General features: G+C 43.1%; 1 protein-coding gene across 2 annotated transcripts; it reads right to left on the reverse strand.

Moving 5' to 3' along the window:
* Positions 1-200: 200 nt before the first annotated feature.
* On the reverse strand, positions 201-15755 carry slc26a5 (solute carrier family 26 member 5). Of its 2 annotated transcripts, none has more exons than XM_027026631.2 (19): positions 15673-15755; positions 14323-14555; positions 13849-13988; positions 13302-13412; positions 11470-11642; positions 10895-11059; positions 10363-10515; positions 10137-10219; positions 9861-10008; positions 8988-9101; positions 8679-8756; positions 8421-8516; positions 7394-7500; positions 6893-6962; positions 6610-6702; positions 4762-4890; positions 4299-4496; positions 2657-2711; positions 201-2473 (listed from the first exon to the last, which is right to left on the reverse strand). In XM_027026631.2, exons 2-19 carry the CDS (start codon positions 14478-14480, stop codon positions 2334-2336), a joined length of 2211 nt encoding a protein of 736 aa, XP_026882432.2. In that variant the 5' UTR covers positions 14481-14555; positions 15673-15755; the 3' UTR covers positions 201-2333. The 2 variants fall into 2 exon arrangements, with proteins under 2 accessions (XP_026882432.2, XP_026882433.2); XM_027026632.2 differs by having other exon boundaries at positions 14323-14552; positions 15673-15752.
* Between the last annotated feature and the right edge of the window lie 207 nt (positions 15756-15962).

Below are 15962 nucleotides of genomic sequence, written 5' to 3' on the forward strand. Positions count from 1 at the left end.
GTCATAATTCATCTCAATTATTTTTAGTTATATTAAAAGGTGCACTGTGGGTCATCTGCAGGATGTAATCTGGGGACTATACAGGGTAGGGACTCCCACGCAGGTTGGGAGGTGACATCTTTCATTAACCTCATTTGGAATTTTTCATTGTTTTTATTTTTTAGCCTTACTTTAGTAAATGTTATTCCATGACTTATGAGTAAAGTTCTGTATTTTATTATTATGTCAAACATACATTACAAAAGGCCACAAATGGCTGTGCTACGATCATCAACCCTGTTTTTGAGAAACTGTTTAAAAGGCAAGGTTTTTATGACATACATACAATATATATATATAAATTGCACAGTGTAAGGTTTGGAAATAAGACATAAGCCATATACATGTCAGTGTAATATGATCGGTAATTATTACAACCCTTATCTGACAGTCTTACTACAGTGGTAGTTCCATAGTTATTACCTTTAAAAAATGCCATGATTTAGCACTCTCCCAGCCATCAGTTCTCAGTGAAATAGACAAACAAGTAGAATTGTTTTTCTAATTTGAATGTTTAATTTTATTACACAAAATAACTCATCTATAAATTATTACATAAGGTAAACTGCCACTGTATTTAGGGCTTTGGTCTTCATTTCTAGGCAAGAGAAACTATTAAAATATCAGTATGAGGTTCTTAAGTGATAACAGCTTTAAAAAAAATCTCCTGTTAACATGTTTTAATGTTTCCACATCATTTTGGTTTCGGTCTTACATTTTTCACCCCAACTTTCTTCAGAGGAGGAAGAGAGGGTGGTGAGTCACACCTCTCGTCTATAAACACACAATTAAGAGCTAACTATGATTATACCATTAACACACATTCATGAGCAATGTATAAAAATAGAAACTACTCGATATTATCAGCAACTTTGATTCAACATTTCAGAATGAAGTTTAAAAACCAAAACATCCTCCCCCCACTCTCAACAGCATAAAACAGGAGAAATAACTGTCAAGTGTGAACAAGGTGGAGGGTTCAGGATGGGGGAAAACATTTAAACAACTGTGACCTAAATCACACAATGTAAAACATGTTTCAAGAAACTTTTTTTGGCTATTTAAATAGTAAAATTACAGTACCACAGTCAAAACTGTGTTATGAGGGTTTTCACAAGATGCTCTTGAGACTGTAATCCATTCACCAGGTAAATCCACCTTATCCATAAACTCAAGTACCTTCAATTCAAAGTTAAACTTCATTACCAGCATTTAAATAAATTAGAACATCGTAACAGTGTTTTCATGATGGACACTTCACCTTGCTGAAAAAAAGGTTGCAGAAAACAAAGCTAAAAATCTAATGACATTTATCTTGGCAATTCTCATATCAAAGACGTTTGAAAATAAGCAATGTTACTAAATACCTGATCCACTTTCTACAGTGAGACACTACTCCAAATAATTGCACTTCAGGAAGTCAAGAAAGTTTCATGGTACATGTTCACACTAAAGGCTAGTTGTATGTTATTTTGGTTGGAGACTAAGATTGTACCCAGTAGGAAAACACTTAAGGAATGCAAAGGAGATGGCGAGAACATGACTGAATGCCACATGAAGATGCCCATCATGTTGCAACCTGCTCAAAGCAGCACGCCTGGAGGAGACAGACCAGGTTTAAAGGGCGTAACAGGTACCCTGCTATGTTTCGCCCTCGTGTGTCAGACACGCGGTGAGACGGAGGAATATTTGATGGACTCACTGCTGTAAGCGCTACGGTTCTTGCTCCCATCGCCCAGAGACAGAAGATTCCAAAAGGCTCGGAACATATCAAATATGGTGAAATAGTTTCTGTACTGTATTCCAAAACAATGCAGCCAAATGTAATTCAGAGAAGCACAAATGTATCTGACCCTACTGATATGCGGTTTACAAAATAATGGTTTGTGGTTCACCAGACACTTGGTGGCCGACATTCAGTTTCCTGCCTTGGGCAGTTAACATCCAACTGCGGCAGCTAAATTAGAAAAAATATTTCACAAACCACCAGGTGTATGACAGGCGTGAGAAAATTAGTCACCCTTATTTTGGCTTCTTAATGTAATTCATCAGGTTTCCTGTGGTCTGCTCTTTTTATAGCCTTATAACATCTTTGTAAATCAACAAAGAAGTGCAGTACATGTATGAGACAAGAATACTGATTATTATTACAACAGCCCACAGGCAAAACAGTAATTTGAGATTTACACTACAAACTCTCCTAGTAATATTTCTCAGAAGGACGAGCCATGTCTCCCGGCTTGCCGTATTGTACCTCCAAAACCTAACTGTCTGTCCGAGTGCATTTCCCACACTCATTGGTCGGCGGGGCAGATGACAGAGGCCTCCCTCTGCTGGCAGTGTAGTACAGCATCATGAATTGTGGGAAAAATGAGACCAGGGGTCACGGCATCACTGAAGAACTGCATCGTGCTGAGCTCAGAAAGCAGAGTTCCTGTTCAGGACAACCAAACGAGCACAGAGCTGTTACTGGGCATTTCAAAGCAGCTAACGTTGTTAGCCAAACTACCGTGACTTTTACTGTCATCAGCGTTCACTCCTGCGACAAGTGTCTTTATCTGCATACATGTCCAAAATTCTAAGAAAATTGTAAAAAAAAAAAAACGGCAACACTTACTGCTACAGCCAGCAAGGACGATTTTCACGTTTATGGTCGCATACTCCTTAATAATCTGCAACAAACACAGTTTCACCGTTTTAAAGCCAGACGCTGCACACTGAACATGATGATAAGTGCAATAGGACAGGAAGACACTCAAAGCAATGGACAGATGTCAAAGCATTACGGCAGAGTTTTACTATTCACGCAGTGTACGTTTCACTCCACACGACACTTATTTTTATGATTCGTTTAGTTAATTTACTATGACAGCTGGAGACAACAAAAAAGCCTTAAAATGTTAAATACTCAGTCTGATGAGGTCTAGGTCCATGGAGAGGAATTCATGGAACATCTAAACGTAATCATGACAGCAAAACACATACATACACACAGACACACGTGATATGACTTTTAACGTTAAATACCTGCCAGAATGAAAACCAAAGCCCCTATTATTGATCGATTTATTTCCTCAAAAACAATACAAAACTTTACATTAAAAAAACCAAAATCCTGAGTTTGTAGTGGCCTCGAAATGAAGAGCTGTGATTGGACAGTGAACAGTCTCATTCAGGTAGGCCAGCAGTGCTCAGCACTGTGCTGTTTTGATACGTACGGAATGTAATTACTGGAATGTAATACAGCTGTGAGCCGATGGCATTTAGCACAATTTACATTCCCTCCTGACACTAAATCAGGATTTAATTAATCAAACATGTATTGAGTTTCTGTTACGAGAAAGAAGTATGTTAAATCAATGCTTTCCATTATACGCGTCTTTAACTCAGTCTTATGTCTGCACTGCATTTCACTGCATGCACTGTAATGACTGCGTCTTGGTGAGACACATGCCTTGATTACGTTTCAGGGAGGATTGTATTCAATTCTGACAAATTCAGAATTTTTAAATACAAAGCCTGACGTCAACATGAAAACAACATCATAATAGAGGTTTGTCTTTTCATTTTGCCTTGTATTCCACAAATTGCGATTGAACGGTAATGTTTTACATTTCATGGTTTTCTACTTCAATTTGGCATAAATTCTGCTCCATATAAATGACTGTAACAGATCTTGTTCCTCATGAACTATCCCACTATAATAGCATTTCTATCCCAATGTATTTATTTTATTGCGGCCACCTGGGAATATGTAATCTGCACCCTATTTAAGAGAGATGCCTGCTAATTAGCTGGCTATAAGGCAACAGTGACCACTGATTCTTTACCATGGTGTGACTCACAAGGATTTCTGATCACATGATCTGCTGTTGACATGGTAACTGCCAACCATTTAATTTTTGGTTGAGACAAGTGGCCAATAAAGAAAACAAATCAATAAAACAAGTAATAAATGTTACTGAGGGGGGAGGGGGTTAAAATTAATGTTCATCATAAATAGACATCAGCACCCTGAAGTTCTGAGTGAGTGATACCACGGACATGTTTATAGTTAATGACCTTTTATTTATGCCCCAGAGACCTTAAGCCTGATGCTCTGGGGAAACTGATTACTGTAATTACTGGGTTCAGCCCACTAAATCCCGTTAGACTGAACAATATCCAGACGGCCATAGTAGTTCAAAAACCGTGTCCTTAAGGTGGTCCTGAATAGATACACATCTGCTAAAAGAGCTGGAGGTGGTGGATTTGCATACCGCCTTAACAGCCTTGGCTCCCACCGAGTCCATGAAGTTCACAGGGGTGAGGTCCAGTATGATGGAGTGGACGGAGCAGAGCGGCTGGACACAGAGCTCTTCCTCCTCATCCTGGCTCTCCGCCAGCTTCCCGTTCTTCTGCATGCCTTCCTGTTTCTGGGTCGGCAGCAGGTCGTGAGCCACGCCCTGTTCCGCATCCTGTCAACAGACGCAGTGCTCATGTTCTCCAGACGCTTATCCCTAATCCGCTCTATAAACTATGCGTTACAGTCTGATCCATACATGGATGCCTGAAAGGTGACGTTCTGGACTGACTTGATACTTGGAAAGACATTTTGTGATTTCTTTTCTAACACATGAGCATCCAACCTGTCCACCAGAGATCTGTTTCAGGACAGACTGCACTTGTCCCAGCCTTTACGTGTTGAAAAGGCTGCATCAGTGCACTCATGAGTGTTCGTACCAGTCTGATAACAGCGGCGCGTTTCTCCGCATGGCTCTGCTCCTTGCTTGGCTTGCCTTCTCTCTGCCTTCTCCTGCGCTTCTGCTGCAACTTTCTCTCTGCCAGCAGTCGTGTAGGATCCACCCCCGTCTGGAACAGCACAAGGTCAACATGCATGGAATAAGAGAAGACAAGTCTCACTGCAAAAGGCTGGACTTTTGGAGTGTAAACATGCGGTGGAATATTTGCACTTCAGGGGTCCAAACTGCAGGTCAAACGGGTCACCGTGCAGATCATTAGGATCTATAATGTATAACGTATGGCGCATGGTGTTTAAGGTATACTGTATGACGCATGGCGCATGGTGTTTAACGTATACCGTATGACGCATGGTGTTTAAGGTATACTGTATGACGCATGGCGTTTAACGTATACCGTATGACGCATGGCGTTTAACGTATACCGTATGGCGCATGGCGTTTAACGTATACCGTATGGCGTTTAACGTATACCGTATGGCGCATGGCGTTTAACGTATACCGTATGACGCATGCCGTTTAACGTATACCGTATGACGCATGCCGTTTAACGTATACCGTATGACGCATGTCGTTTAACTTATACCGTATGACGCATGCCGTTTAACGTATACCGTATGACGCATGGCGCATGGTGTTTAAGGTATACCGTATGACGCATGGCGTTTAACGTATACCGTATGGCGCATGGCGTTTAACGTATACCGTATGGCGCATGGCGTTTAACGTATACCGTATGGCGCATGGCGTTTAACGTATGGCGCATGGCGTTTAACGTATACCGTATGGCGCATGGCGTTTAACGCATACCGTATGGCGCATGGCGTTTAACGCATACCGTATGGCGCATGGCGTTTAACGCATACCGTATGACGCATGGCGTTTAACGCATACCGTATGACGCATGGCGTTTAACGCATACCGTATGACGCATGGCGTTTAACGCATACCGTATGACGCATGGCGTTTAACGTATACCGTATGACGCATGGCGTTTAACGCATACCGTATGACGCATGGCGTTTAAGGTATACCGTATGACGCATGGCGTTTAAGGCATACCGTATGACGCATGGCGTTTAACGTATACCGTATGACGCATGGCGTTTAAGGCATACCGTATGACGCATGGCGTTTAAGGTATACCGTATGACGCATGGCGTTTAACGTATACCGTATGACGCATGGCGTTTAACGTATACCGTATGGCGCATGGCGTTTAACGCATACCGTATGGCGTTTAACGCATACCATATGGCGCATGGCGTTTAACGCATACCGTATGACGCATGGCGTTTAACGCATACCGTATGACGCATGGCGTTTAACGCATACCGTATGACGCATGGCGTTTAACGCATACCGTATGACGCATGGCGTTTAACGCATACCGTATGACGCATGGCGTTTAACGCATACCGTATGACGCATGGCGTTTAACGTATACCGTATGACGCATGGCGTTTAACGTATACCGTATGACGCATGGCGTTTAACGTATACCGTATGACGCATGGCGTTTAACGTATACCGTATGACGCATGGAGTTTAAGGTATACCGTATGACGCATGGCGTTTAAGGTATACCCTATGACGCATGGTGTTTAAGGTATACCGTATGACGCATGGCGTTTAACGTATACCGTATGACACATGGCGCATGGTGTTTAAGGTATACCGTATGACGCATGGCCTTATTAACCAAGTTTCCTGTAACTGGATTATATCGAAGTGTAGACAGATAACGTACATACAGACCTGCCTGAAGTGCATCTTAACCACTCAAATGACAGAGGGGAGGGGAGACGGGGGGAGGGGTTCCCATACCCACCTTCTCTTTGAGAGCGCTCACGTACAGGTCACTGTTTGCAAAGTAGATGGAGGAATTTAACTGGAAAATCTTAATCCCTGAACATTCAGTGGCCTGGAGCAAGAGAACAAAGGGATTATAAACACAAGAGAAAACAACAACAAAGCATGACAAACATCTTTAAACTCTGTGAATGTCTTTTTTTTAATGTCCAGATGTATAAAAATCAATTTATGATGTGATATTCAGCAAATAATTCAGTATGTGCAAATGAAAAACATGATTCTAAAATTATGATTATAACCTCTTCATACTCCTCGATGTCACAGTACAACCCAGTGTCTGAGACGTGTCCAAGAACAACACTTTTGGGTCTAGAAGACAGGACCAGTTATAAGAAAAATGTTTTAACAAGAGAAATGTTTTCTTCAACAAGTTTTCATAATATAAAGTTACAAAAACCCTTAACGTGAGGCACTCATTCATAGGTTACTCTTCTCTATGAAATAACTGAATAATAATATTGGAAGAAATATGAGGAAACAAAGAAAGAGAAAAATGTTAGTAACATGCCACCATCTAAATGCTTCGCTTTTTCTGATTAACGAGTTTAGCATAAAATTGTAAAGTAGTTCAACAGTGGTTAAAATATCCCAGATATCTCAAAAACCAGTCACAAAAGCCTAATTCTAAAGTTTTTTGGGGGGATGCATTGCTTTAATCGGTCATTTAATCTGTCACTTTTTTGACATGTCTGCACATTTGGCAGCGGTGCACTGGTGCAGTCAGACCTGGGCTTGTTTACCTCTGCGTTCTGTAGATGACGGTAAGGATGGAGAAGCCTATAGCCACAAGCAGCCCATAGTCCAGACCCAGCAGAACAGAAGCCATGAAGGAGGCCAGCCACACCACCTCAGGAGAAAAAGAACAGCAGCCACACATCAGGACAACTCTCACTCTCACACCCTCACACGTCTGGTGACGTCCATGCTGCAGAAACATCACCTCCTTCACATAAAGAGGGCTGCTGCGTTGCGCAACGCTCCAGTCGGTCTGTTATAGCCCTTTTACTTGTTCAACTTTACAGCTCAGTCGTTCAACGCTCGCTTCTTCCATTACCTATTACTACTTTTTCATAAATAGTTCTGACTCAAATTAGATGGCTTGATTTTTAGTTCATTACTTCATTAATTCAGTAAACAGTTCAATATTTAATTATATTTATGTAATAAATTTAAATAAATAAATAAATAAATATTTAATACATATTAATAATATTTTCAGATGAAAATACATAAAGCCCCTATTCCCTCATTTATATTTTCAGTCTCTCTCTGTCTGTGTCTCTCTCTCTCCCTATTTTTATAAAGAAAAACTGAAAAAAATCATTTGGAAACTTTAGTTTAATTGTAGTTGAAGCTTATGAAGTAACAGGAGTATCAACACCCCCCTCACATTCACATGTACATGTGTTGGTGCTAGCGGAGGTCTCTTTACAGCTAAGGGTTCAATCAACAGGCTTTTAAAAAAAAATATACCTTTATAAATTTACACTAGCCTAGTAAGGCTCACGCACTAGTTTAGCAGCTATGTACAACAACCAAACGCATGAAAGTTAGATGACCAGCTGTGTCTGCAGAGCAATTTCACAGACACTTGATAGATCTGAGCCAGGCTGCTTCGAGGGGTCACGGTCGAATATATTTAGAATATAGAATACAAGTTTCAGATTACGTCATGTGGTACCAGCTCAGCACAGTGGTTAGCCCCTGGAAAACGCTCCAGCTCTGCTGGTTGGCCATAGTGCAGTGGTTAGCCCCTGGAAAACTCACCAGTTCGATTTTGCTGGTCTTCCACAAGGCAGGAATGTCCTTCACTTGTTTGAACATGCCCAGAAGGTTCACCATGATAACAGCAGCAAGCACAGTCTGGAAAAGGAGACATGACGTGAAATCACCTTGAACAGAAGTAAGAGTGTTGTGTCTATAAAACTGACCCGTGCCTCATGGGCATTCAGAGAGCACCTGGTCTGAGCAACGCACAGAACTCGCTCAGAGTGTTTCTGTGTTCATGAAGACAGACGCCTTTACCTGCGGCAGGGGCTGGAAGAGGAATCCGATGGCCACGATCACCAGCAGGACAAGCAGGGAGGCCAAGAACCCAGCAACCTACGATCAGACACCAAGAGAAAGTCAGTTTCAGCATGGGCACAACTTCCTCTGTAATTCTTTATGGCTTTACAACAGTAAGGAGTCCACTGTCAGGAATCTTGACGAGCACAGGGGAGATAAACCACCCTAATAAATCACCCTCATGTAGAAAACAGCCACTGGTAAAGGAAGATATCGTCACACCCATGAATCAAGCAGTCCTTCTGTGTGTGTGTGTGTGTGAGATACCTGTGTCTTCCCCCCTGTACTCTCTTGGACCAAACTGCGAGACATTGAAGAGGTGATGGCGAACGTGTGGAAAAAGGAACTAAGGAAGTTACACAAGCCCAGTGCAATCAGCTCCTGCCAACACACACACACACACATTTCCTAGATTATATGGATTATAGCCATAAAGTCCTGTGCAACTGGGAGAGTGCTAAGAGGAAGAACCGTCATACCCAAATTCAAAGCGTTATAATTGTTCCCCCTGAGAAGTGTCCCAAATCAAGCCATACAGTACAGAGCAAAGGTCTTAGGACAGCCAGGGGATTTTAGCTTATTTATATGGGTGGCAAGTGTTTATTCACATGTAATATATAACTACAATATCTATGTAAACAACACACACACACACACACACACACACACACACACACACACACACACACACAGTAATGTAATAAAACATTAACACCAATGCAATATAAATGAACATAAATATAATAATAAATCTCTAATAAAATCTATTATTATAATCTAAATAAAGTTATATATATTAGATGGTTAATACAATCTAGGTTTGATGCTTTTAGCTTCAGAAAGAATTGACCCAAATTCATTTACTCAATGTAATTAGGAAAAATTAAGATCCACTTAAAAAAACAAACAAACAAAAACAAACAAACAAACAAAAAAAAAAAAAAAAAGAGCCCCGCCCACAACAAAACCAAAAGGAGTTAGGGAAGAATTTACTATGAGAATTTACTTTTTTTTGTTGAAGTGAATACACACTTTGTGCCCTGATAAAAAGTGCTAAATGTTACTTTTCTGCCTTCTACATACTACTTCTATATGTCCCTGGTAGCCTCTTTATATTACAGAAACTTCATGATTTGTTACCTGGTTTCCGTCCACACTGTAACCATACTTGAGAGCAAAGATTTTGGCTAAGGAAATTCCCATTGAGAAGCTGACGACTGCGATAGCCACGGCGTCCGTGACCAGGTGAGGCAGGACAGAAAAATCTGGGCAGCTGGGTGGAAGCAATCTTAGTGTAATAAAACAGAGACAGAGCATGGGTTACTCCTCATACACTGGATTCAGCACAAAAGCAGAGATACCTAATCCAGAGCCAGCAGAACCGAACACAACCAAGTGGCACTGAGCACGTCTTACCCTGTAGGAATTTTGCCCACAATGTCAACATTGTATTTCTCAAAAAGAGAGACCCCATATGAGACCCCAGTCGAGATGATCACCTTAAAAACATTGGAAAATGGAGAAACACAGCAGAGTGGATGTCAAACATGCATAGAAAATATTACTTTTGGACACAGAAAGCACGTGACGGCGATATAAGGCCACGGACCCTGTACTTTTTAAAAGTATAAAAGTATATTACCACTATGATCTCTCCAGGGATGGGGATGGGTAGTTTTTTTTTAAAACGTTCGTTGAATACTTTCACAGCGTAGAGAAAAACGATGCACACCAATCCCACGATGAGAGTGGTGATGTTTGTGCTGGTGATGTTTGTGAAGACTGCTACGACACCCTGCAAGAACAACCAAAAGGAAAGAAAAACATTTACAAGACAACACACAGTCTGGAGGTCAACCTCCAAGAACCAAGAAGCCAACAAAAGAAATAAATTCAGTAAATAGATAAATAAATAAAACAATTACAATAAGATGTAAAAACAAACATGAAGCACAATACAGAACATGTACTGCCTTTAAAAATGTTAATATACGCAGAACTACCTAGGTGGGTTTGAACTTTGCCTTCTCACCATGTGCGAACACAACGCTAGCTACTTCGAGAACAAAAATAAGGGTTACACCCTCAGAAACATGTTATGAAAACAGCAAGCAGAGGAGGTCGTATTTCCAAACACGTCGATGGAGCTTCTAGGGTTTGAGGAGATCACTCACACGGACGACGGACAGCGGCCCGCTGAATCGCCCGGTTTTAATCCCGAACAGGTACTTGAGCTGTGAGGCGAAGACGTGCACAGAGGCGGCGGTAGTGAAGCCCCGCACCAGGGGCTCGCTCAGGTAAATGGCCACGAAGCCAAAGCGCAGGATGCCCAGTACCAGCTGCAGGGCGACAACAACACTGGGGAACTACTTTCACACGGCTTTCCTGCTGTAAACGTTCCATAAACGTTCCATAAACATCGGCTACGTTTCCCTCGGCTCCAGCTTCAGACCAGGCTTAGGCAAGACATTCTGGAATCTGAAGATGTGAGACCATGTGAAACGTTTGTACTAACTAAAATACAATTTTCTTTCATTTATTTGTAAACAATTCTCCAAGCTGAAAGACTTCCACACTGCACAGTGCTACCATGTGGTAAACTGACTCACAGTTAGATCGGCAAGTAATGCTCATAACATGCTAAAATATGCATACTAATATAGATATATATAAAAATATGCATTAAAGCTGCGACCGCTGTCAAGCCCCGCGCTTTGAGGCTATAGAGTGATCTGATTGGCTGCCGTACCTGAATGAGCCCCACTAGTGTAGTGAGGACCACAGCCACCTGCACCCTCCTGACGTCCCGGGCGTCCACGTCCACCCCTCCAGTCCCGTTGGTGCCGTTCAGAGGAAACATGGAGTCGGGGACCTCTCTCACCACCACGCCCCCGATCATCAGACTGATCACCGCAAATGTACCTGGAGGAGCGAAGTCCACAAATCCCACCATTATAGCAAAGCGAGGAACTGTGAGCGATCAGGATTTAGTACGCGAGTGTTTCATGTAGCCAAGCACATGGAAAAGTGACAGTAGCACCGACGTTTCAGAAGATGCTTCCAAGATGATTCACGTCTCCGGGAAGAACTCACTCTACCAGCCCTACAGAGGCTCACGATCCTGAACCAACAACAACAGGCAGGAACCCTTTAGAGTTCGGCAGCTCTTTATAAACCCGGGCCTTCATAAACCGGGGCCTGTGGTTCTTTGATGCATTCCCAAGGAAGTCTGGGACAAAGTTAAAGATGCACAGACCAACACACAGGACAAAACTAAAGGTTAATCTTCCTCTCACACCATATGAAAAAGGGGGGGAACAAAACCCGTCAGCTGTGAGAACAACTCGAGGCTCCACTTCTCCTTACGTAACTAAAGAAGATTACAGTTACTGACACTCTTGGCATTCTCTGTGGAAAACTCCAGGGGAGTCTGAAGCAAAAGTGGTGTGTGTTTATCTTCCCGCTGACTAGGTGAGGCCTTTAAACTCAGCTCTGCTTCCATGCTTAGCAAAGCTAGACTCAACATGAGCAGAGTCACCCACTGGCAGACGCCACACAAACAGCCGAGCCTGACGAATGCCGTTCCACTTACAAGTAAGGACGCTCGTCACACAATCACTTAAGTACAATGAATGAATCAGCAAAAATTAACTCTTAAGTTTAAATGCTCCTCCATACATATCTGTTATGGCAACAAAGGCAATTTATTTAATTACTGAGCTAGCCACCACATTTCCTAAAGATCCTTCACCAACAGACAGTACTTTGGATTGTTTTGCTTATACAGACTGTAACTTTATAAGAGTTACAGTTAAAAAAAAAGAGAAGAAACAAACACCTGCAACTGTGATTTGTTTAAAACAAAGATATCACAGTAATTATCCTTAAACACCTTCCCAGAGAACCAGAACTGTTACAAAACCTAGCATGCTAATGTTTTTATCCACACACACCGAGCACTCCTAGTAGTGTTGTATTCGGCAGAGATGCATAACGCATCACTGGAACAGGAAGGCTGCTTTGTCGACAGGTTTGTCACTGACGTTTAGAGAATCAAATGGACAGCCTGTCAGGCTGGGTGACTTCTAGCGAATAATAAGAGGCAAAGATGCACTGTGAAACATTTACAGCATATTTGCATTTACAGCATTTAGCAGACACTCTTATCCAGAGTGACTTAGAAAGTACTTTGTCATTTACTCATAGAATACATCCTAGTACAGTACAGTAGCTTAGAGTCCAATGTACAAATGAACTACAATACTGTAGAATACAGGGATCGATGCTGATGACTAGAAGTGCAAAATACATAAGGTCTATCTTGTTGTTTATGATAACTGCAATAAAGAACAAGTACTAGAGCTTGTTAGACAACATCAGTGTAATAAACAAAGCCCTACAATAAGTACTGACCAATACACTGACCAATCAAATTTTCAACATTCTTTCACGTACAAACGACTGACTGAGATCCTGCTATTCTTGAGGTCCAGTTAGAGAGAGAGCACCTTACACTCCAACAAGAGCCCAACATTAACTGAATATGCATGTGTGTGTGTGTGTGATGTTACTGAGGCTCACCCACTGATATATGCCTAGAGGTACCGAATAGAGTGTAGAGAACAACAGGGTAGAAAGAGGAATACAGGCCATTGACTGGGGGAACAGCTGCCAGCATAGCATAGGCAAGACCTGGGGAAGAGAGAGAGAGAGAGAGAGAGAGAGAGAGAGAGAGAGAGAGAGAGAGAGAGGGGGGGGGAGAGAGAGAGAGAGAGGGGGGAGAGAGAGAGAGAGAGAGAGAGAGAGGGGAGAGAGAGAGAGAGAGAGAGAGAGAGAGAGAGAGAGAGGAGAGAGAGAGAGAGAGAGGGGAGAGAGAGAGAGAGAGAGAGAGAGAGAGAGAAAGGGGGGGAGAGAGGGAGAGAGAGAGAGAGAGAGAGAGAGAGAGAGAGAGAGAGAGAGAAAGGGGGGGAGAGAGAGGGGGGAGGGGGGGGAGAGAGAGGGGGGGAGGGGGGAGACAGAAGACAGACATTCAGGCAACAAATACACATTACAGGTATTATTCATAAATTCAGGAATTGCAGAGATGAATACCATCTTTGACATCATAATTTGTTGCACATGAACTGACCTTGAGGGAGCTGCATGACACCTGTACTGAGCCCAGACACAACGTCCCCAAACAAGTACTTCCTGACGGGATAAGACGGCAGCCATGACAGGATGGGCAGCAGACCGACGAGCACAGACTTGGCCTTTTCAGAGGAACAGCTGAGGGAGAAGTGAGCTCGTGGTTGTCTGTGCTTCCGACACGGCCAAAGGTGCTGAACATCACCAAACTATCACTACTGTGTGGCCAGCAGGCACTGAAAACCACACTAGCCAAAATCGATTTTTTAAGGGTTGTTATGCATACTTTTGAAAAATACAAAATTCCTAAATAATCCATTCAGCATGACTGCAGATAATCATATTTAACTAACAATCATTAAGTATAATTATTATAATTAAGGGTGGATGATAGCCGCTCGTTCCAGAAGGGCTTGCCAAGCCGCAAGAGAGACATTGAAATGTTGAAATGCAAGGCATCGTTTCAGCGCCTCACCGCAAGTGTTGGGCTACCCTCTGTCTGGCGGTCTGGGGTGTCCTCTCCTTCTTATGCAGAAGCCTGGAGCTGATGTAGTCCTCGCTGAAAACAGGCCGCTCAAGACGGTACGCCAGGCTAGAGGAAGGCTCCTCCATGGTACACACATCATGTTCCATAACAACACGGAGGCGTCATGCGTGACAGCCGTGTACGACCACGCAGACACAAACGCTCTGCGCTCTCTCTTCCTGCTTAGAGAGAAGGGTGTTCACATGAAGGAAAATGAAACGTCTCAAGGGTCCACACACCTTGTCCAGCAGTGATTTAATCAAATGGAAGTAACAAGAGAATCCAAACAAGGGTTTGCTTCTTCTTTTTTTTTAGAATACCCACCATGCTGGTGTACACAGTGAGAGTCTACAGTTTATGTAGTCAGTGCCACATGGTTTGTCTTAGCTACAATCTTGCTTTGGATCACCAGACAGTTTCCAAACACTGTTCTGGCTGGCAGACCACTCCCAAACCAGCAGTGACATTAGCAAAGCCTGCATCTGATACACTACCGACTCAGACTCCACTGCTGTGTTGTGAACTGTCCACCACACAAAACATGCATCAGTTGCAGCAGCCCTGTGATCAAAACTGCGGGGAAGACGGTGGTTGATGTAGAACCACCGTGGGCTGCAGAATGCTTTTCATGTCTTAATTCTTCCTTTAAGATGAACTCTACCTAATAAAGTGGCCTCTAGTTGTAGGTGCAGAGTGTGCGTATACGCTACGGCACTGCTGGACACTGAATAATAAAACCACAGATGCTTCTGTGTCTTACAGCCCTCATGGAGACCAAGGTAAGCAAACACGGTTATGCAAGAGGTGGTGACAAGCCCTTCAAACGTTCTTGGCCAGACTGCTTCACTCGGTATCGGCTGCCCAGTCGGGGGGGTAACGAGGCTTCACTACAGGCTGCCAACGCCTCCAACACAAACCCAGATCTCCAAAAGCTCCTTTTCATTACTGGAGTTTCATCTTTTTGCCCAACACGAGAAGGGAGAGACAAACACCTCTCCACAGCAGCGGCTTTCCACTGGTGAACCAAATTAACAGACGTAGCTACGGAAACGGAGAGCGCGAGAGACGACTCGAACCTACGACAGGCAGGCACGCGCCGACCGGAGGAAGTGACAAGTCACCGTGAGCTAGTAGCGCGAGCTACGTGATGCCGTGACGTGCTAGCCGGTGCATTCCTCACGGCAACCCGTCCTCTGCGTCACCGTTCAGCGATCAGGATACACATTCCCGATATTTACCATTTTTTATAGGAGACGTCTGACCATATGACCTAAAAGCAGACCTAAAAGCAGACCTTACCTGCCGTAAGCTCCGTCAGCTCTGTGTCTAGATGGAGAGCTAGGTGGACAGACAGCCGGAGTATCCGCACGCCACTGAGCTAGTTACAGTTTAACAGCAACTCGCCCTCTAGCGGCGAGGGAGCGCCGGTAGCGCACACGTCACACACGTCAGCTTCCACGTCATCCGCCCAGGCGGTTTCGGAGATATGTGTGTTTTTCAAAATCCGGGAAGTGTTCAGTTTTCTTTATCTGTCTAAGTGACGTTTAATGGCCGTATTTATTTTTTATATTTACGTCAATCGTATTATA

Source organism: Electrophorus electricus, chromosome 7 (assembly GCF_013358815.1).
Source record: "Electrophorus electricus isolate fEleEle1 chromosome 7, fEleEle1.pri, whole genome shotgun sequence".
NCBI lineage: Eukaryota > Metazoa > Chordata > Actinopteri > Gymnotiformes > Gymnotidae > Electrophorus > Electrophorus electricus.

Excerpts from the sequence above, each read along its gene's own strand:
- slc26a5 (XM_027026631.2), bottom strand. The coding sequence starts at position 14,480 with ATGGAACATGATGTGTGTACCATGGAGGAGCCTTCCTCTAGCCTGGCG. Across the intron at positions 10,009-10,136 it reads GTGGGCAAAATTCCTACAGG|ATTGCTTCCACCCAGCTGCC; the intron begins GTAAGACGTGCT and ends TATTACACTAAG. Across the intron at positions 4,891-6,609 it reads TGAGCGCTCTCAAAGAGAAG|ACGGGGGTGGATCCTACACG; the intron begins GTGGGTATGGGA and ends GTGCTGTTCCAG.